This window comes from Cervus canadensis, chromosome 6 (assembly GCF_019320065.1).
Source record: "Cervus canadensis isolate Bull #8, Minnesota chromosome 6, ASM1932006v1, whole genome shotgun sequence".
Lineage (NCBI taxonomy): Eukaryota > Metazoa > Chordata > Mammalia > Artiodactyla > Cervidae > Cervus > Cervus canadensis.
In genome coordinates, this window is record NC_057391.1 from 83,207,939 (window position 1) to 83,229,151 (window position 21,213).

The 21,213-nt window shown below is 42.7% G+C and overlaps 1 protein-coding gene and 1 non-coding gene across 2 annotated transcripts; one reads left to right on the forward strand and one right to left on the reverse strand.

Moving 5' to 3' along the window:
* Positions 1-270: 270 nt before the first annotated feature.
* On the reverse strand, positions 271-20,475 carry NOXRED1 (NADP dependent oxidoreductase domain containing 1). Its single transcript, XM_043472648.1, has 8 exons — positions 20,460-20,475; positions 19,945-19,993; positions 18,296-18,467; positions 14,941-15,152; positions 11,538-11,718; positions 10,615-10,766; positions 9,044-9,266; positions 271-719 (listed from the first exon to the last, which is right to left on the reverse strand). The coding sequence occupies exons 3-8, from the start codon at positions 18,448-18,450 to the stop codon at positions 542-544; spliced, it is 1,101 nt and encodes a 366-aa protein (XP_043328583.1). The 5' UTR covers positions 18,451-18,467; positions 19,945-19,993; positions 20,460-20,475; the 3' UTR covers positions 271-541.
* Positions 15,198-15,323, forward strand: LOC122444473. Its single transcript, XR_006270301.1, has one exon. It is a non-coding gene; the product is annotated as a U6atac minor spliceosomal RNA (small nuclear RNA).
* Positions 20,476-21,213: the final 738 nt, after the last annotated feature.

A 21,213-nucleotide genomic window follows, 5' to 3' on the forward strand; every position in this document is an offset into this window, starting at 1 on the left:
CATTTTTTCTATTCAAACTGTAGGAAAATCAAGGTGTTTCATTTGTTAGCTACATACTACTACAGGGAAAGAATGTAACTATGTACTGTAGCTACATATTATAGTTACACACTGCTATAGAAATGTATATGCCATATAGAATGTAGTTACATACTGCTATAGGAAAAGAATGCTACAGAAAAAGTATGTAACCATCTAATAATGACAGTATAGCTTCTTGAATTTAGCATTTAGATGACAGATAATTTGAATTTACTGAATTGATATTTAGCTGCTGGGGAAGCAGCTTACTTAAATGTGTCAGTTTATGTAGTTTCATTCAGTTGCTTCCAAAAGCCAGACACACCCAAACATACTGATGTAAAGAACTGCTTGTTTTATTCTAGATTTTAAAGAGCCATCAGTACAATTTTGTAATTCCTCATTGCCTAACATATGGGAAACACCAGACAAATACATGACTTCCACTGACAGTTGCAATAATCAAAGCACTACCTGATTAGAAGGAGGAAAATTCATGATTCCTGAGACGTATCTTCTCTTATTGGGATGGAGAACCTGTGGAAACCTCTGGCTCTTGTTCTTTGGTTAGGGAGATGCCAAATGAGTCACAGTATAGATGGGTAAAGCGGTCCTGAAAAGTAGTGCTGTTTGACAGATACTGGCTAAAGGGAGTTTCCTTGAGTTGCACAGTAGTCAGATCAAACAAGGGAAAAGGCCTGGGGTAGGGAAAAAAATACTGTTACTTTTTTATGTCTGTTCAATACATCTGATTATCTGTTAAACATTGCCTTTAAAGAAAGTTTTCTTCCCCTTGGAAATAAAGTTCTTCATTTTCTATACTGAACTAATTAAAATTCTTAATTAAAATTTCATCTGGATCTATTCAATATGTGGATTTAATTGTACTTAAGAGTTTTCACATGTACAATTCTCTAAGTACATTTGGGGAGGAATTCATAACTGGGGAATGATTATGATAATAAAATCAACATCCTTTTTGGTATATTTTTCTTGAATTTAGATAGAAAATACATAAGAGGATCATAGAAATTAGAAATGGGAGAGACCTCATTTCTTTTACAATATCCTCTTTAAAAAAACAAAAAAGATAACCTCTTCAACTGTTTAGAGAAAGAAAGAGTTAACATGCACATAAAAATGGGACAGTGTTAAGTATTAGTCTATAGTGGAATTCAAGTTAAAAAGCATTAAGATGTAGAGTTTTATAGTATTTAAAAATCAAGAGTAAGGCAAGGATATATGCTCTTACGACACTTATTCAACATACCACTGGAAGTTATAGCCAGTGCAATAAGGCAAGAAAAGGAAGTAAAGGCATACAGATAGGAAAGGGAGAACTGAAATCATCAGTATTTATAGATGACATCATTGTCTATGTAGAAAAATCCAAACAAATCTACAAAAAAATCTCCTAGAGCTAATAAATGAATTCAGCAAGGTCACAGGATATAAAATAAACATAGAAAAATAAATTTTGTTTATATATATTGGCAATGAACACTTGGGCAATGAAATTTAAAATGTAGTCCCTTTCACACACACAAAATGGAATACTTAGTGTAAATCTAACAAAACATGTAAAGGACTTGTGTACTGAAAACTACAAAATGCTGATGAAATAAGATAAATAAACGGAGGCATATACTGTGTACATGGATGGGAAAGCTCAGCATTACAAAGATGCCAGTTCTCCATGAATTGATCTGTCATGTAATGGTAAAACAAAAATTAGTGACAACGCCAAATGCTGGTGAGGATGTAGAGAAACTGAATTACACATTGCTAGTAGGGTAAAAAGAATAACTTTGAAAAACAGTTTGCAGTGTCTTAAAAAAAACTAACATGCAACCAGTCATTGCACTCCTAAGCATCTGTCCCAAAGAAATGAAAACTTATGTTTATACAAAAACCTGTACATGAATGTTCAGAGCATCTTTATGCATAATAGCCAAAAACTGGAAACATCCCAAATGTCCTTCAACAAGTAAATGGTTTAACAAACTGTGGTACATACATGCCATGAAAACTACTCAGCAATAAAAGGGAATAAACTGTTGATACACACAGCAACCTGGATGAATCTCCAACGAATTATGCTGAATGAAAAAGGCCAGTCCCCAAAGTTGCATAATACATGACCCTATTTATATAGTATTCTTGAAATGACAAAATCATAGAAATGAAAAACAGCTCAATGGTTGCCAATTTAGGAAGAAACAACATGAATGATCCCTAGTTACAGAACTGTTTTCCATCTTGACTGTATCAGTGTCAATGTCCTGGTTGTGGTATTGGCTATAGTTTTACAAATATCTACATATAGATATTGTACTATGGTTTGTTTGGGCACATGGGGTTTCTTTGTATTCTTAATAACTGCATGTGAATCAAAATGATCTTTTAAAAAGTTTTTAAAAGGGAGGGGGATAGAAGTAAAAAGTTTAATCCACCAGGAAGGTATAAAAAATAGGAACTTCTGTGTATCAGATGATATGACTTCAAACCTTATAAAACAAAGATTAGAAATATAAAGATAATTTGAGAAACTACAATCATAGTGGAAATATTAATATGCCTTGCCTCCCATTCAAACAGATCATCTGATGAAAAAAGACTGTAGAGCAGCACTTCTCCAACTTTAATGGGCACATCACCTGGGAGTTTGTAAAAGTACAGATTCTGATTCCATACATCTGGGGTGGGGCCCTGGAATCTACATTTCTAAACAAACTCACAGATGATGGTATGGCTATATAGCAGTTTGAGTAGCAAGGATAGGTTGAAAAGGTGAGACATAAAGTGAAAAAATATTCTGAATGATAAGACAACCCCTATACACATGCAGCTTTCTTTCCCTAAGTTGGGTCCCAAAGACTTAAAGATACCCATATTCAGGCTTTCTCACAATCACAGAAAACTAACCAGTCTGATCACATGGACCTCAGCCTTGTCCAACACCATGAAACTATGAGGCTTGCCATGTAAGGCCACCCAACGGATGGGTCACGGTGGAGAGTTCTGACAAAACGTGGTCCACTGGAGAAGGGAATGGCAAACCGCTTCAGTATTCTTGCCTTAAGAACCCCATGAACAGTATGAAAAGGCAAAAAGATAGGACACTGAGAAATGAATTCCCCAGGTCGGTAGGTATCTAATATGTTACTGGAGATCAGTGGAGAAATAACTCCAGAAAGAATGAAGAGATGGAGCCAAAGCAAAAACACCCAGTTGTGGATGTGACTGGTGGTGGAAATAAAGTCCAATGCTGTAAAGAACAATATTGCACAGGAACCTGGAATGTTAGGTCCATGAATCAAGGCAAATTGCAAGTGGTCAAACAGATGACAAGAGAGAACATCGACATTTTAGGAATCAGTGAATTAAAATGGACTGTAATGGATGAATTTAACTCAGATGACCATTATATCTACTACTGTGGGCAAGAATCCCTTTGAAGAAATGGAGTTGTCATCATAGTCAACAAAAGAGTCTGAAATGCACTACTTGGATGCAATCTCAAAAATGACAGAACGATCTCTGTTTGTTTCCAAAGCAAACCATTCAATATCACAGTAATTCAAGTTTATGTCCCGATCAGTAATGCTGAAGAAGCTGAAGTTGAATGGTTCTATGAAGACCTACAAGACCTTCTAGAACTAACACCCAAAAAAGATGTCTTTTTCATTATAAGGGAAAAAGTAGGAAAAGTATGCAAAAGTAGGAAGTCAAGAAATACCTGGAGTAACAGGTAAATTTGACCTTGGAGTACAGAATGAAGCAGGTGCTAATAGAGTTTTGCCAAGAGAACACACTGGTCGTAGCAAATACCCTCTTCCAACAACACAAGAGAAGACTCTACACATGGACATCACCAGATGGTCAATACCAAAATCAGATTGATTATATTCTTCGCAGCCAATGATGGAGAAGCTCTATACAGTCAGCAAAAACAAGACCAGGAGCTGACTATGGCTCAGATCATGAACTCCTTATTGCCAAATTCAGACTGAAATTGAAGAAAGTAGGGAAAACCACTAGACCATTCAGGTATGACCTAAATCAAATCCCTTATGATTATACAGTGGAAGTGACAAATAGATTCAAGGGATTAGATCCGATAGACAGAGTGCCTGAAGAACTATGGATGGAGATTCGTGACATTGTACAGGAGGCAGGGATCAAGACCATCCTCAAGAAAAAGAAATGCAAAAAGGCAAAATGGTTATCTCAGGAAGTGAAGTCGCTCAGTCATGTCTGACTCTTTGCAACCCCATGGACTGTAGCCCACCAGGCTCCTTTGTCCATGGGATTCTCTACGCAAGAATACTGGCGTGGGTTGCCATTTCCTTCTCCAGGGAATCTTCCTGACCCAGGGATCAAACCCAGGTCTCCTGCATTGCAGGCAGGTGCTTTAACCTCTGAGCCACCAGAGAAGCCCTAGAGGCCTTACAAATAGCTGAGAAAAGAAGAGAAGTGAAAAGCAAAAGAGAAAAGGAAAGATATTCCCATTTGAATGCAGAGTTCCAAAGATTAGCAAGGAGAGATAAGAAAGCCTTCCTCAGTGATCAGTGCAAAGAAATAGAGGAAAACAATAGAATGGGAAAGACTAGAGATCTCTTCAAGAAAATTAGAGATACCAAGGGAACATTTCATGCAAACATGGACTCAATAAAGGACAGAAATGGTATGGACCTAACAGAAGCAGAAGATATTAAGAAGAGGTGGAACAAAAAAAAAAAAAGAAGAGGTGGCAAGGATACACAGAAGAACTATACAAAAAAGATCTTCACAACCCAGATAATCACGATGGTGTGATCACTCACCTAGAGCCAGACATCCTGGAGTGTGAAGTCAAGTGTGCCTTAGGAAGCATCACTACAAACAAAGCTAGTGGAGGTGATGGAATTCCAGTTGAGCTATTTCAAATCCTGGAAGATGATGCTGTGAAAGTGCTATACTCAATATAAGCAAATTTGGAAAACTCAGCAGTGGCCACAGGACTGGAAAATGTCAGTTTTCATTCCAATCCCAAAGAAAGGCAATGCCAAAGAATGTTCAAACTACCACACAATTGCACTCACCTCACACGCTAGCAAAGTAATGCTTAAAATTCTCCAAGCCAGGTTTCAACAGTACATGGACTGTGAACTTCCAGATGTTCAAGTTGGAACAGGCAGAGGAACCAGAGATCAAGTTGCCAACATCCACTGGGTCATCAAAAAAGCAAGAGAGTTCCAGGAAAACATCTACTTCTACTTTAGTGACTACGCCAAAGTCTTTGACTGTGTGGATCACAACAAACTGTGGAAAATTCTTCGAGATGGGAATACTACACCAACTGACCTTCCTCCTGAGAAATCTGTATGCAGGTCAAGACGCAACAGTTAGAACTGGACATGGAACAACAGATTGGTTCCAAATAGGGAAAGGACTATGTCAAGGCTGTATATTGTCACCCTGCTTATTTAACTTATATGCAGAGTAAATCATGAGAAACACTGGGCTGGATGAAGCACAAATTGGAATCAAGATTGCCGGAAGAAATATCAATAACCTCAGATATGAAGATGACACCACACTTATGGCAGAAAGTGAAGAAGAACTAAAGAGCCTCTTGAGGAAAGTGAAAGAGTAGAGTGAAAAAGTTTGCTTAAAACTCAACATTCAGAAAACTAAGATCATGGCATCCAGTCCCATCACTTCATGGCAAATAGATGGGGAAACAATGGAAACAGTGACAGACTTTTTTTGGGGGGGAAGTTGGTGATAGACAGGGAAGTCTGGCATGCTGCAGTCCATGGGGTCACAAAGAGTCGGACACGACTGAGCAACTGAACTGAACTGAAGGAAAAGCTGATCAAATCACTCTACAGTAGAGGCCATGGTAGCAAACACAGAGTATCCAAGCAACTTTTCAGTAACCAGGATCTTAAATATGAGCAGACAGTCAAGGTTTTCCATATACTTGAAAGAAAAACTCTAAAATGAATGATGGAGAGCAAAACAAATGATCAGAAAACTTCCAAAGGAAACAGATTTCTCAGAGGAGAAAAAAACTCTATCATTTACATTCTCAAAGGATAAGAAATGGTATTGCATAGGAAAATGACAACAGGATGCTACATAAAAAAAGAAACATTTGGAGACTAAAGAAATATTTGAAAATGAAAATATGTTCTAAAATAGTAGCAAAAACAAAAACAAGATAGTTGAGGCAATCTCTCAGAAAGCAGGGGAAAAAGACAAAAATACTGAAAATAGGAGAACTAAAAAAAAATAAAAAGATCAGCCCAGCAGATCCAACACTGGGCTAATAAAATATTCAGAAGAAAGAAAAGAGGAAACAGGGAATGGGAGGAAATTATCAAAGACATATCTGGAGAAAATCAGAGAACTTAGCATGCAGATTGAAAATGACCATTGAATAGTCTGTTTCTTTCATGGGTGGCAATTACGTGTATATTTGCTTTACAATAACTCATTAAACTGTATATTCATGAATTTATGGAATACATAGTTTTCTGTGTATATGTTATAATGTACAATTCTTTTTTTTTCTTTTTTTTTTAAGTTAAGGGAAAAAAAAGAGAGAGGCCCATCAAGAGTCCAATCCAGTGAATTAAAATAGACCTACATCATGACACATAATAAATTTTCAGGATGCTGAAAGCAAAAGATACTATAAGCTTCCAGAGAGAAAACAAGCAGGTTTCATACCAAAAATTAACTGAAGAATTAGAATGGCACTCTACCTCTCAACAGCAACTCTAAAAGCTGAAAGACGACAGAGCACACTACCTTCAAAATTTTGAGGGAAATTATTTCTAACCTAGATTCTACACCTTGGCTGTGTTTTCAATAAAATATTAGTGTAGAATAAAAACATTGTCAGACATAGTCCTTAAAAATTACTACACAGCCTTTATGAAAGAAGCTAGTGCAGGAGAACATATTCCATCATAATTAAGAAGTAGATGAAGCCAGAGGAGGAGGGGTCCAGGAAAAAGAGATCCAACATAAGAGAAAGGCAAAGGGGGTCCTAGGAAAAGGTGGGAGGAAGATTCCCAAGCTGAAAGTGTGTCACAGGTCACTAGTGATTGATTAGAATACAAAACTGGTATTGTACAAAACCACCAGAGACTTCCCTGGTGGTCCAGTGGGTAAGAATCCACCTTCCAATGCAGGGGACGCGGTTCGATCCCCAGTCAGGGAACTAAGATCCCTATGCTGCAGGACAGCTGAGCCCATGCAATGCAACTCGAGAAGCTTACATGCCGCAGCGAAGACCCAGCAGAGCCCAAAGAGAAGGGGAGCAGGCAAGGGGGAGGATCAAGGATTTCTTCCAGGTTTCGGGTTGAACAACTCTTCCAAGGAACGTGTGATTAGAAACACTCGAAGAGCAGGCATGCGAGCAGGGATGCTTTTAGACATGTTAAGTTTCAGTGGAGATAGTGAGTGTTAACTTACTTGGATGCGGAACTGACATCTAGGCAAGGCATATAGGAGTCCTCTGCTGGCAGAGTAAAGATGGCAACCTAAGTCCCCACAGTGGAAAAGATCACCCAAGAACAAAGTGTAGGCTGAGAAAAGAAGGCTTCTGACAGAGCCCTGAAACTCCCGGATTTAAGGATGGGGCAGAAGAGGACCCAGCAACAGCAGGATAAAGGGACAGAAGGAAAATGAAGAGCATGTGAGTGTATCAGGAAAACTAAGAGACGTGATTGTTTCAGGAAGGATGGTATGTTCAATAGCCAAGGAAGAAAAGGATTTAGAAGTGTCCCGTGACCATGCTCCTACTATAGGTGGCTCAGGTTCAGTCCCTGGTTGGACAACTAAGATCCCAAAGGCTGTGAGTGAGGTGTGGCCAAAATAAATAAACACTTTTAAAAAAGAATGAAAAAAAAAATAATAAAAAAGAATGGTACATTCTATGTTATGTGTATTTTACCATAACTAACAAGAAAATTGTGAATCCCATAAACTCTGAACTTTAGGAATAATAACTCGCCACATGAACGCGAGGGGGTGGTAGGGGAAACTGCAGGTCAGGAGGCAGGTGCTCTATGGGAACTTTCTGAACCGTCTGCTCAATTTTTCTGTAAACTTCAACTTGCTCTAAAAAAAATAAAATCTATTCTTTTAAATAAAAAAAGTATCCAGTGAATTTAGTGACCTGGAAGTCTCTGGTAACAAGGGCAACCATTTGTCCCCATTAGATGATTAAAGATTAAAAAGAATGATCTAATAGTTATGAAACTATAGTGAAATGGCACTCTCATACACTATTGCTGGAAATATAAGTAAGCATCATGTTTTTGATAGGTAATTTAGGAATATCTATCAAACATAAAATATATATAACCTCTGACCCAGAAATTCTACTGGTACAAGTGTGCAAAGTTTAAGGATAAAAATGTTCAAAGCAGTTCCTTTATGCAAAATGTGGGGCCAGGGTACAATGCCATTAAGAGGAAATAGAATAAATAAATGCAGTTAAAGAAACATATCACCAGGACATATGTATACCTAGGACTGAGTCATGCTGATATATGGCAGAAACCAACATGATATTGTAAAGCAGTTATCCTCTAATTAAAAATAAATAAATTTTAAAAAAAGAAATGTATCCAACAGATGTTTACACTATCCTCATAAATGAAGTACATATTATTGTACTAACACAGAACGATACCTATGACATAGTAAGTATAGTATCCATGTTTCTAAAATGTATATATAAAGATATGCATATACATTATACTATAATGCTAATATACATATATGTTTGTAAATACATAGGTGAAAAGACAAAAATATAAAAGCGATTAGAGGTGAAGTCTATAAAAGGGATTGGGGGGGGCAAAAGAGGGCTCTCATTTCTCCACTAGTTGGATTTTTTTTCCTAAGAATGTATTATTTTTACGGATTTTTAAAAAGAACATTAAAGGAAAAATATTAAAAGCATCTGCTAAGACAAAAGTGTGGGAGAAGTTTGAATGGCCACCGTCTGATACTTTACCGTTTCTGAGACAGGTTCTTGGCATAGATCTCACTGACAAAATCTTGGGCTTGAAATTTTAAGGGCACTGCTTCGTCCTCCTTACAGGCCTCGAGGTGCTGGGAGGAGAACAGCTCGCTCAGATGCTGCAGCACTCGTGAGTGGGGCATGTCCTTTGCTGTGCAGAAGTTTAAGAGTGCATAGAACATCCCCTCCAGCCACTTGATGTTGAGGCTTATTCCCCCTAAACATCAGTGAGCAAGGAAACACCAGTGAGCCCACCAAAAAAGGACTATAGGGAACCTCGGACAAACCCCAGACAGAGGACAGCTGCCTTCTATCCAAGACAGTGTGGTTCTATGGACTTGGACATAAGCAAACACTCTTCCTTGCCAGACCGAGAGCCTGGGTGTGCCCTTTGTAACCCGCCATGGGTGGACCCTACCTGCAGATAGTTTAGTGTAGACATTGCTAATGGCAAATGCCATCTTGGGAAATCTGTGGCATGGTTCTTTGCAATAAGGCACACTGCAAGATTACAGTCAGGAAAAGCCATTTGGTCCCAGAGGCTGCATCCTTTTGTTTAAACCGGTTCTCCTCTCTGGCTGTTTCCAACTCATCCTTAGAGGGTCTGATTAATCATACTTCTCAGCTTTTCCTTTAAAAAGGCTGCTTTTTTAAAAAATTCTTTTTTTTAAGATTTTTTTAAAATGTGGATCATTTTTTAAAGACTTTACTGAATTTGTTACAATATTGCTTCTGTATATATATATACCTGTGGCTAAGCTGGTAAAGAATCCGCCTGCAATGCAGGAGATCCGGGTTTGATCCCTGAGTTGGGAAGAACCCCTGGAGAAGGGAATGGCTACCCACTCCAGGATTCTGGCCTGGAGAATTTCATGGACTGTGTAGTCCACGGGGTCACAAAGAGTCGGACACAACTGAGCGGCTTTCAGTTTTCATATGTATTTGTAATTTATTTTATTTTTGACCATGCCGGGTCTTCGCTGTTGTGCGGGCTTTTCTCTAGTTGCTGCGGGCGGGGACTGCTCTCCAGCTGTGGTGTACGGGCCTCTCGTTGCAGCGGCCTCTCTGGCTGCAGAGCATGCGCTCCGGGGCACTCGGGCTTCAGTGGTTTTGGCTCCGGGGTCTAGAGCACTGGCTCGCAAGTTGCACAGGGCTCCGCTGCTTTGTGTCACGTGGGATGTTCCCAGATGAGGGGCTGAGCCTGCGTCTCCTGCACTGGCAGGTGGATTCTCCACCACTGAGCCTTCAGGGAAGCCCTGCTTCTGTTTTTTATGCTTTGGTTTTTTTGGCCACGAGGCATATGGGATTTTAGCTCCCCAACCAGGGATCGAACCCGAACCCCCTGCTTTGGAAGGCAAAGTCTTAACCACTGGACTGGCAGGAAAGTCCCTAAAAAGGCTGCTTTTTGCCACCAAAGTTGTTCCCATATAAAACCTAAGTAGCTGAGAATGCCATCTAGTCCCCCACACATACCCTGAGCACAATCACACCAGGATTTAATAAGACAGCAACAGGTCAAGGGGAAGGTAATTTTCAAAAGTGCCAAAAATTTGGTGAGCCCTTACCAGCAGGGCTGTAGGGGCAGGTGGCCTGAAGAATTGCGGGGTCTTGGAGAGCAGCGGTGATCTCCTTATTGGCCCCCCAGATGTGGGCAAGATCTTCAGCACACTGATACTGGGGCCGCAAGATGTTAGTGTGATTCAGTAGGAGTTTCAACCTGCAAGCAAAGCCATCAAGGCAGGGAGTGCAGAGCCAGGACCGGAATGAACCGGCACGGGATCCACGGAGGGCACATCCAGCCCCAACCACACAGTCCGCTGCACTTCGCAGCCCAGAGGCAAATGCAGGTGTGGGTCAGCCCTGAGGGCACAACCTCTTAGCCGGATGGTTCACCCATCCTTCTCAGATACACTTACTGAAAGTTACCACGAGCCAGGCACTGGACCCAGCACTAGACGTACCAAAAGGATATCTGACACATGCTCTCCATCAACTTTCATGCTGCTGACCCGTATACAAGGGGACACGAGTCAACTTCAAGCAGTTGAAAGTGAAAGTCACTCAGTCGTGTCCGACTCTTTGCGACCCCATGGACTATACAGTCCATGGAATTCTCCAGGCCAGAATCCTGGAGTGGGTAACCCTTCCCTTCTCCAGGGAATCTTCCCAACCCAGGGATCGAACCCAGGTCTCCTGCGTTGCAAGCAGATTCTTTACTAGCTGAGCCACAAGGGAAGCCCCAAGTAGGTGGAAGCAATGCTCTGTTTCCGCTCTAAACATTTGCACATCAAAGAAAATGTCCCATCTACAAGTGCTGTTGGCGGAAAAACGGGGGGAGGACACAGTTTCAAAGGCTGGCTTGGGCCCTTCTGCCGATGAATATGCTTCCACCTTATGGCTGGGAATGGTCACCTCCGAGAGGTCGGGGCGGGGGTGGACATGAGGTGACACAGAGGTCCTGCCAGTCCTGCTCACCCTAACAAGATACCTGGACACTGGGATGGCAGAGACAAAGCTGTACACAATGCAGTCTTTCCCAAGCCGGGCTTGAATTTCTACGCAGATATTAGGCAGCTGGGATGGCAGGCAGCAAAGGAATACCACATTGGCCCATCCAACCAGAGAAGTGTTCTGGTAAAAGCACTGGATTCCCAGCTTCTTGAATTCATCTGAGAGGGAATAAAAGAAGTCAGATAGATCACAATACAGAAGACTTCGGACTCAACATCAACTTTGGGGAAAGTGAACATCGCAGTCCTGTCTGACTCTTTGCGATCTCATGGACTGTAGCCTGCCCGGCTCCTCTGTCCATGGAATTCTCCAGGCCAGAGTATTGGAGTGGATTGCCATTTCCTCCTCCAGGGGATCGTCCCGATCCAGGGATTGAACCTGGGTCTTCTGCATTGCAGGCAGATTCTTTACCAATTGAGCCACTAGAGAAGCCCCCAACTTTGGGGAGAGGGTGGCAACTGTTTTATCTCAAGTCTTGGCACCACATGTGGCTTCCTAGGTGGCGCTAGTGGTAAAGAACCTGTCTGCCAGTGCAGACACCCGTTCGATCCCTGGGTCGGAAAGATTCCCTGGAGGAAGGAATGGCAACCCACTCCGGTATTCTTGCCTGGAGAATCCCATGGACAGAGGAGCCTGAGAGGTATAGGCCATGGGGTCATGAAGAGTCAGACACGACTTAGTGACTAAACCACCAATGGGGAATCCTCACAAGACCCTTATGAGACAGAGACCAGTATTATCCCTATATTATAGGGATATAATATATCCCTATAAACTATATATCCCTATATTATAGAGGTGAAAACTGAAGATTTGAGAATCACGTGACTGGGAATTTCCTGGCTTCCAGTGGTTAGGACTCTGGGCTTCCACTGCAGGGGCACGGGTTTGATCCCTGATTGGGTGAAGACAAGCAACCAAAGCAAAATAAAACATGCTCTTTATAAAACAGAATTGCGTGACTGGGACAAAGTTAAACAGCTTAACTGGCTTGAATTGGTGGGAAAGACTGAGAGAGTGGAAGAGGGCAGAGGCCAGGAGTAATTTGGGAAATTCTGCTCATAGTTTCAGTAAAATGTACACAATTTCATGTCAACAAGATATTTACAAACACAGAGAGAAACATAATAACTCACATCCTTGCTAAAACCACTCCTTGGTAGTTAATCATTTGATTGTACTTATGTGACCTGAGGGTTTCCCAGGTGGCTCAGTGGTAAAGAATCCATCTGCCAACGCGGGAGACACGAGTTCAATCCCTGGTCCAGGAGGATCCCAAATGCCACGGAGAAGTTAAGCCTATGAGCCACAACTGCTGAGCCTGTGCTCTCAAGCCTGGGAGCCAGAACTACTGAAACCCGTGCACCCAAACACTGGTATTCTGCAACAGGAGAAGCCACTGCAATGAGCTAGCCCACATACTGCAACTAGAGAGTAGCCCCTATTTGCTGCAGCTAGAGAAAAACCCTCACAGCAGCAAAGACCCAGTGCAGCCATAAAATAAACAAATAAATTAAATTTTAAAAAAAAGAACCTACTGTATAGCACAGAGAATTACACTCAATATTTTGTATCACCTATGTGGGAAAAGAATCTGAAAAAAGAACATATATATTTATATGCATGTTTAACCAAATCACTTTATTGTACATCTGAAACCAACACCTTATACATCAACTATACTTCAATTAAAAAATAATTAAAACTAATTTGCAGCAAAGAAAAAGTACAAACTGTACGATTCCATTTGTACAAAATTCTACAGAATGTAAACTAATTGGCAGAGACAGAAATTAGATCAGTGGTTTCCTGAGTGGGACCTGCAGGGAGGTGGAGAGGTTCATGACTTGACTGTGTCGATGCTTTCATAAGAGCATACAGGTGTTAAAACATCAGACTGTACACTTAAAAAAATTTTTTTGAAGTATTTATTTATTTGACTGTGCCAGATCTTAGTTGCAACATGTGGGATCTTTAGTTGCAGCATGTGGGGTCTAGTTCCCTGACCAGGGATAGACCCAGGCCCCTTGCCTTGGGAGTATGGAGTCTCAGCCACTGAAACAGCAGGGAAGTCCCTCAAACTGTACACTTTCAAAATGTGCAGTTTATAACGTACAAAGTGTATCTTAATAAAGCTGTACCTGTTCTTTGACCTAGTAATTTTTTTTAAAAAATTATGAATCGGGAAGTCCTACTAAGTAAGGCACAGTTACAGAAATATCATAAGTCATACTTTAAAATCATGATTTTGAAGAATGTCGAATAACACGCACATGATTCATTAACTGTTTGTAAAAAGCAGGACACAAAAAGCTTTGCATAGTGTTAGTTACTGGTATAATCTGATATAATCAGAAGAAAAAATGGAGAAGAAATGATAACCCTGATAAGGAAATTATAGGTAGTTATTATTTACTTCCCTATAGGGTCATTTTCTAAATTTTTTATAAGATGCATGTATTATTTTACATTTTTTAAATTATTGAAATATAATTTGCACACAGTGCATCACACAGATCTTAAGTAAATAGTTTGATTCTTTTTGACAAATGCAGACACCCATGGAATTTGCACCTTTCTCAAGAAACAGAATGTTTACATCTGCCCAGAAAGTTCCTTGGGGCCTCTTCTCAGTCTCCCCAGAAACAATCACTGTTCTGATTTCTCCCACCATAGGTTAATAAATGGAATCACTGCAAAACATTTACTTTTTTCAGTACATGGTATTATTATTTTTTTTACTCTGCCACACGGCATGCAAGGTCTTAGCTCCCCAACCAGGGATCGAACCTGTGCTCCCTGCAGTGGAAGCATGGAGTCCTAACCACTGGAAAGCCAGAGAAGTCCCCAGTAAATGGTATTTTTTAAAAACCAAGGCCCAATGTTTGGAAGTGGTAAACAACACTTGGACTCTAACTGGTCCAGTTAGAAGATTTGAATTCTGTTTGGAAAGCTTCTCTGTATCAAAGACCCAGAAAGATATCTGGCCACAGGGTGCAGGGAGGAGAGATGGATATAAATATTTAGGTGGAAAAGAAAAGCACTTTAAGGAAAAAGTTAAAAAAAAAATATTTCTGGGACCTCCCTGGTGGTCCAAAGGCTAAGACTCTGTGCTCTCAATGCAGGGGGCCCAGGTTCCATCCCTGGTCGGAGAACTAGACCCCACATGCCGAGACTGAAAAAAGATCCTGAATGCCACAATGAAGGTTAAAGATCCCAAGTGGCACAGCTAAGACCCAGTGAAGCCAAATAAAGTATTGAAATTAAAAAAAAACTTTCCAGCTTTTCTCAGGGCTAGCAAGTTGAGAATTCGGTCGGCTGTATGTAAGGATTCCTCTTTCGAGGGGCCCTTTCCAAACGGCCTGCCCTGTGCTCCTCACCCAGGGTCTCTGGCCTCCGAGTGGAGATCTGCAGATTCTCAGCAGGGATGGGGACGAGCTGGAGCAGAGTGCGTGCCAGTTGCTTCCCAAGGTGGCCGCCTCCGATGATGCCCACCTTTAACGCGTCGTCATCCTGAGTTTCTTCACACAACCCAGTCAAGCGACATTTAGACGTTCGCTTCTCCAGTACTGATTTGCTGGAGAGTGATTCTCTGGAGAATGAACATGGACACACACAAATATCAAGACATGCACGTGTGTTGTACAAAAGGAGAGAAGGTTAGCACTCCACTTGACAAGGATGGAAGAGGCTCTTGGGCCTGAAAACATGCATACTGTTAAAGCATTGCCACCTAATTCATGGCATCTAACCACTGTTTTTAAAGAGACAAGTGACCCCAACATTCATTGCAGCACTGTTTACAATAGCTAGGACATGGAAGCAACATAGATGCCCATCGGCAGATGAATGGATAAGAAAGTTGTGGTACAAATACACAATAGAATATTACTCAGCTATGAGAAAGAATGTATTTGAGTCAGTTTTAGTGAGGTGGGTGAAACTGGAGCCTATTATACAGAGTGAAGTAAGTCAGAAAGAGAAACACTGATACAGTATATTAACACATAAATATATATGGAATTTAGAAAGATGGTAACGATGACCCTATGTGCAAGGTAGCAAAAGAGACACAGATATAAAGAACAGACTTTTGGACTATGTGGGAGAAGGTGAGGGTGGGATGATTTGAGAGACTAGCATTGAAACATATATATTACCATAGTTAAAATAGATGACCAGTACAAATTCGATGCATGAAGCAGGGCACTCAAAGCCAGTACTCTGGGACAACCCAGAGGGCTGGGGTGGGGAGGGAGCTGGGAGGGGGTTTCAGGATGTGCACCCGTGGTGGATTCATGTTAATGTATGGCAAAAAACACCATAATATTGTAAAATAATTATCCTCCAATTTAAATAAATTAATTTTTTAAAAAAAGACATGCACTCCCTAAGCCCTTTGTGACTGTCAATTTCTGACGTTCTCTGCTTTAACTTCCTCAAATGCAGCCTGCTGTGCCACCTTAAGTCCTTCAGAGAGAAGCATTCCAACTATGTGTCACTGACCCAGCTTCAGGCTTCCCTGGTGGCTGAATGGGTAAAGAATCCATGTGCCAATGCAGGAGACGCAGGTTCAGTCCCTGGGTTGGGAAGATTCCCTGGGGAAGGAGGTGGCAACCCACTCTAGTATTCTTGCCTGGGAAATCCCATGGACAGAGGAGCCTGGTGGGCTTCAGTCCATGGGGTCGCAAAGAGTCGGACTTGACTTAGCGACTAAACAACAACAATGACCCAGCTTCTCTGGATGGAATGAAATGTTCCTCCTGAGTGAATTTTCCAAAGAGTAGAGCATACTCCTTTCAAAAAATCAGAACTTGTTTAAAACCTTCTTAAATGAACTTTTTTTTGGGTTACATGTATCGTGCATTTCCCTGACTTCTTAAATGCAAGTTTTGACTGTTTAACTGTTTGTCTTAGGACCGTCACTGTGAACAGCCACCATCGTATCTTATCCCGGAACACAGGGAGCCAGTCCACTGTTTCCTGCGTAGACAGCGGTCCATTTCCATCTCCACCAGGACAAGTGCATCCCTCTCCTACGGTACACCTCCTCTCCTAGTTTGCTATTTCAGTTCTGCACACACCCAGGAAACCATGTAACTTAGCTTTTTCTCCAACGTGATGATTTATCAAAGAAAATGGTTTATAAGGGAAACAGACCTGAGAAAGGGAGGATCAAGGATTTGAGGCCACTCTTTCTGGAGATTCACTCACAGATTCAAACACTGGATGTGTTTCCTTGGCCCAAGAGGAACAAAGTCTGACTCCTGAATACATAAGTCATCATTTTATGTTGTTATAGGACGATCTGATATTTGTGGAGCTTCCCTGGTAGCTCAGTTGGTAAAGAATCCACATGCAATGCAGGAGACCCCGGTTCGATTCCTGGTTCAGGAAGATCCGCTGGAGAAGGGATAAGCTCCTCACTCCAGTATTCTTGGGCTTCCCTGGTGGCTCAGCTGGTAAAGAATCTGCCTGCAGTGCGGGAGACCTGGGTTCGATCCCTGGGTTGGGAAGATCCCCTGGAGAAGGGAAAGGCTACCCACTTCAGTATTCTGGCCTGGAGAAGTCCATGGACTGTGTAGTCTGTGGGGTTGCAGAGTCGAACATGACTGAGTGACTTTCACTTCACTTCACTTACTGTTGTTCTGTATTTCTGTGGAAACTGGAGTCTTCACGCTGGAGCTTCCATCTAAGCATGACAAGCCACATTCTATGTGAGGCTTCTCTTTTGGTTGAGAGGAGAGGGTTTTCCCACTGTGCCTGATCCTTCCAAATAGACGATGCCTCCTGAGAGTGTCCCTGCTTGGCTTCTCGTCACATGTCTTTGGGGGCAGCCCACACGTTTACGCTTTGCCTATCGGTCAGCCAGCCAGCAAACTGCTGAGTGCTTGGCCTCCTCAGGTATGTGCTGTACCTTTAATATGCTTGATTGGGATCTGGGCCCCCCATCTGGGAGTTAATCTAATGTCAGGAAAGTAAGCTGAGAAGTAGACTGGGGGTGGGGGTTGGAGAGGCAACAAATGCTCCAAGAGTGACCTAGAGTTACAGAATCCAGGAGCCTTAGTCCTAAGTACTTGGCTCCCAGTTCAGTTCAGTTCAGTCGCTCAGTCGTGTCCGACTCTTTGTGACCCCATGGACTGCAGCACGCCAGGCCTCCCTGTCCATCACCAACTCCCGGAGTTCACCCAAACCCATGTCCGTTGAGTCGGTGATGCCTCTTATTCGAGTGTCAGGAAGCCAGGACTGGACTGAGAGCTTCTTTGAAAATCAGTATTCCTGTTTTCAGGCAAGTCATCTGGCCATAGGGACCCCCAAAGTCCCTGGAAGCTTTCTTGTGAGGAGGCATTCCACTGTTAGCCCAAAAAGAAAAAAAAAAATGACCCCCATTTTCAGCCAATAGAAATTAAATGGCCAGTCATTAGTTGCTGTGGAAGACAAGCTGGTTGTCCTGATGAGAGAGTGAATGGATGGATGGGTGAATGGATGACTTAATCAGTCTACTCACCAAAAGGAGATCACCATTAACCCATGCCACATTACATAACCACAGCCCAGGCTCCCTGGTGTGCATCTCCCCAGTGCTTTCAGACAGGAGTACTTCAGTGTAGGTTACACAAGGTAGGAAGACGCTCCCCCGGCCAAAGTTATTCTCCAATATAAAAAGTTTAAGTCATCTGGATTCTCTGCGGTGAGATTCTTCTCTATCTACCTGACCCTAGGGACCCAGCGTACCTCAAATTATGGAGTAGCTTGCAGAAGAAGGTTGCGTGGGCACAGGCCGTGATCATCAGGCCATGAGAACGGCCCAGCAAATACAGCCAGTTGTGGTCTTCCTCGTGAATCCCGGACTCAAACTTTAGGGTCTCAAGATCCTCTAGCAGGTCCATCTCCAAGCCAGCATCTACTGCAGTGACAGATGCCAATCATTTCAACCCCCTGTCCCCCAAGAAGGAGCAGGGCGTGTGCCCAAGTCCCTGGTTCTCCTGATGGTGGTTTCAGCACCTCCCCTCCCAGTTCCAAACTGGCAGCTCCCATCCACTTCTCTGAGTGTGAGTCCTGGAGGATTCCTAAGCACTGACTACCCATGAATCTGGCTTTCTTGGTGGCTCAGCAGTAAAGAATCGGCCTGCAATGCAGGAGATCCAGGAGACGCAGGTTCAATCCCTGGGTTGGGAAGATCCCCTGGAGGAGGAAATGGCAACCCACTCCAGTATTCTTGACAGGAAAACCTCATGAACAGAGGAGTCTGGGCGGCCCATAGGGTCGTGAAGAGTTGGACACGACTGAGTGACTGCTGAGCCTACACCCATGAATCAAGAATACTGGATTCATGAAAAACCTGGACAAGATCCACGTAGGTTCCGGGCACATTTTTCAGCACCTGTATTTCCATGAGCAATGGGTTTCACAGGCGCGCTTGGGCCAGGACGTTTTTCCCTTCTATTCTCTTAGAAATAGGACTGGACACTTAGACCACATTTCACAGAAATTCACCCCTTTCCCCAAACTCTCTTTTTCCACAGGGTAGAAAAGAACCCAAACTAAATACCATGATCCTCTGTCTAGAGCACGGATATCTAGATTTTAGAAAATGAAGCCAGAGATGTATCAGCCCCTCTATGTGTATCTCTCACCAACCAAACTGAGGAAAAAATGGTTCTGATCCTCAGTATGTCTCGTCCTGGAAGGTAAGAACTACATTTTCAGGGAGGATTACCCAGGAAAGTTGTCATTATGACTCCTTAGCTACCAGGTTACTTCAGTCTTGGAGTCTTAAAGGGGCCAGCCCCACCTAGAGGTTTTCCAGACCTACCCCATAAGGGCATGAATTCCTTCACTACTTCTCGGAGTACTACACCAGGGCAGTCTGGGATACTCCTTATCCCAACAGAAGGTTCTGGACTTCCAGATTTTTCTTTTTTTGCACACTCCAATATCGTTCAAATCTTAGCACTACTCAGGAATTAACTTTTCAAGCCCCTCCTTTTTGTGTTCAAGAAATCAATGCGTAAATAATAATAAATAAAATGATAAACAATAGATAAAATAAATTCTGGGGATCTGATGTACATCATGGTGACTATAGGTAACAACATAGCACTGTCTACTTTAAATTTGCCAAGAGTAGATCTTAAGTGTTCTCACCACACAAATGATACCGTGAGAAAATTTTATTGAGGTGAAATTCACAAAAGAGCCATTTAAAAGTGAACAATTCGATATATTCGGTGTTGCTCACCCACTACCTCTAGTTCCAAGACACTCTCATCCCCCTCCAAAGGAAGCGTGACTTGTCAAGCAGTCACCCCCCATTTCCACCCCACACCCACCCGCTCAGTCCTAGGCAGCAACACATCTGTCTCTTGTCTCTATGGAATTACCTTTCCTGACTATTTCCCATCAACAGCAGATGTTGTTCAGTCGTTAAGTCGTTGCAACCCCAGGGACTGCAGCACGCCAGGCTTCCCTGTCCTTCACCATCTCCCGGAGTTTGCTCGTTTAAACTCACGTCCATTGAGTCGGTGATGCCACCCAACCATCTCATCCTCTGTCGCCCCCTTCTCTTCTTGCCTTCAATCTTTCCCAGCATCAGGGTCTTTTCAATGAGCCAGCTCTTCACATCAGGAGGTCAAAGTATTGGAGCTTCAGCTTCAGCACCAGCCCTTCCAATGAATATTCAGGCTTGATTTCACATGAATAGAATCATAAAAAATGCAACCTTTAGTATCTGGCTTCTCTGATCCTTTATAGGAGGGCTCTTAGGTCACTTTGCTCTCAATCTCTTTAAAAGCAAAGTCTCCAGCACTTGAGGTGAAGAGCAAACAAGGTCTCAAGTCTGAGAAACCCTTCCTTAGACCATAACAGTGGGTTGTGGTGCATGCTAAGTAATTTCAATTGTGTCTGACTCTTTGCAACCCCATGGACTGTAGCCCACCAAACTCCTCTGTCCATAGGATTCTCTAGGCAAGAATACTGGAGTGGGTTGCCATGTCCTCCTCCAGTGGATCTTCCCTGACCCAAGGATCAAACCCACATCTCCTGCGGTTCCTACCTTGCAGGCAGATTCTTTACCGCTGAGCCACCAGGAAAGCCCATAACATTGGGTGAGCCACTCGAATGTCATAAGTGATGTTTCCTGATCCAAGGGAAAGAGAAGCTCAAAACCTCCCAGCTCAGCACAACGAGGCATAGGTTGACTTGTACCAGCATTGGATTCCAGATCCATCCTTTACTTACATGTTCTTGAAAATGGGGATCTGCTGGTTGTGGCTTTGTAACACGTGCGGATGGCTAGGCGGAACTACATTTTCAAGCATCCTCCTGTCTGTTTCCAGTTAGGGTGTACTGCCAGAGAGCTTTCCCTGCAGGACTGGAGGTGGACGAGGTTGGGGGCGGCACTTTTGCTGTCTGTGGGCAGCGGTTGAGCTGACGACTGCTATACCTTCCCCAGATCCTCCTGCAGCTTCCCACACTCCTGGGCCACACGTGTGTTCAGCTGCATGACAAAGGCCACCAGCAAGTTGCCCCTGCAGGTCACCCACTTCATCAGGCTGGAGGGGGTGAGAACCGGCAGGGGTTCCAGTCCATGCGTGAGCTCTGGCTCCTCCTCCCTCACTTTTTATCCACCTTCCCTTCCCCACCACCTGCCC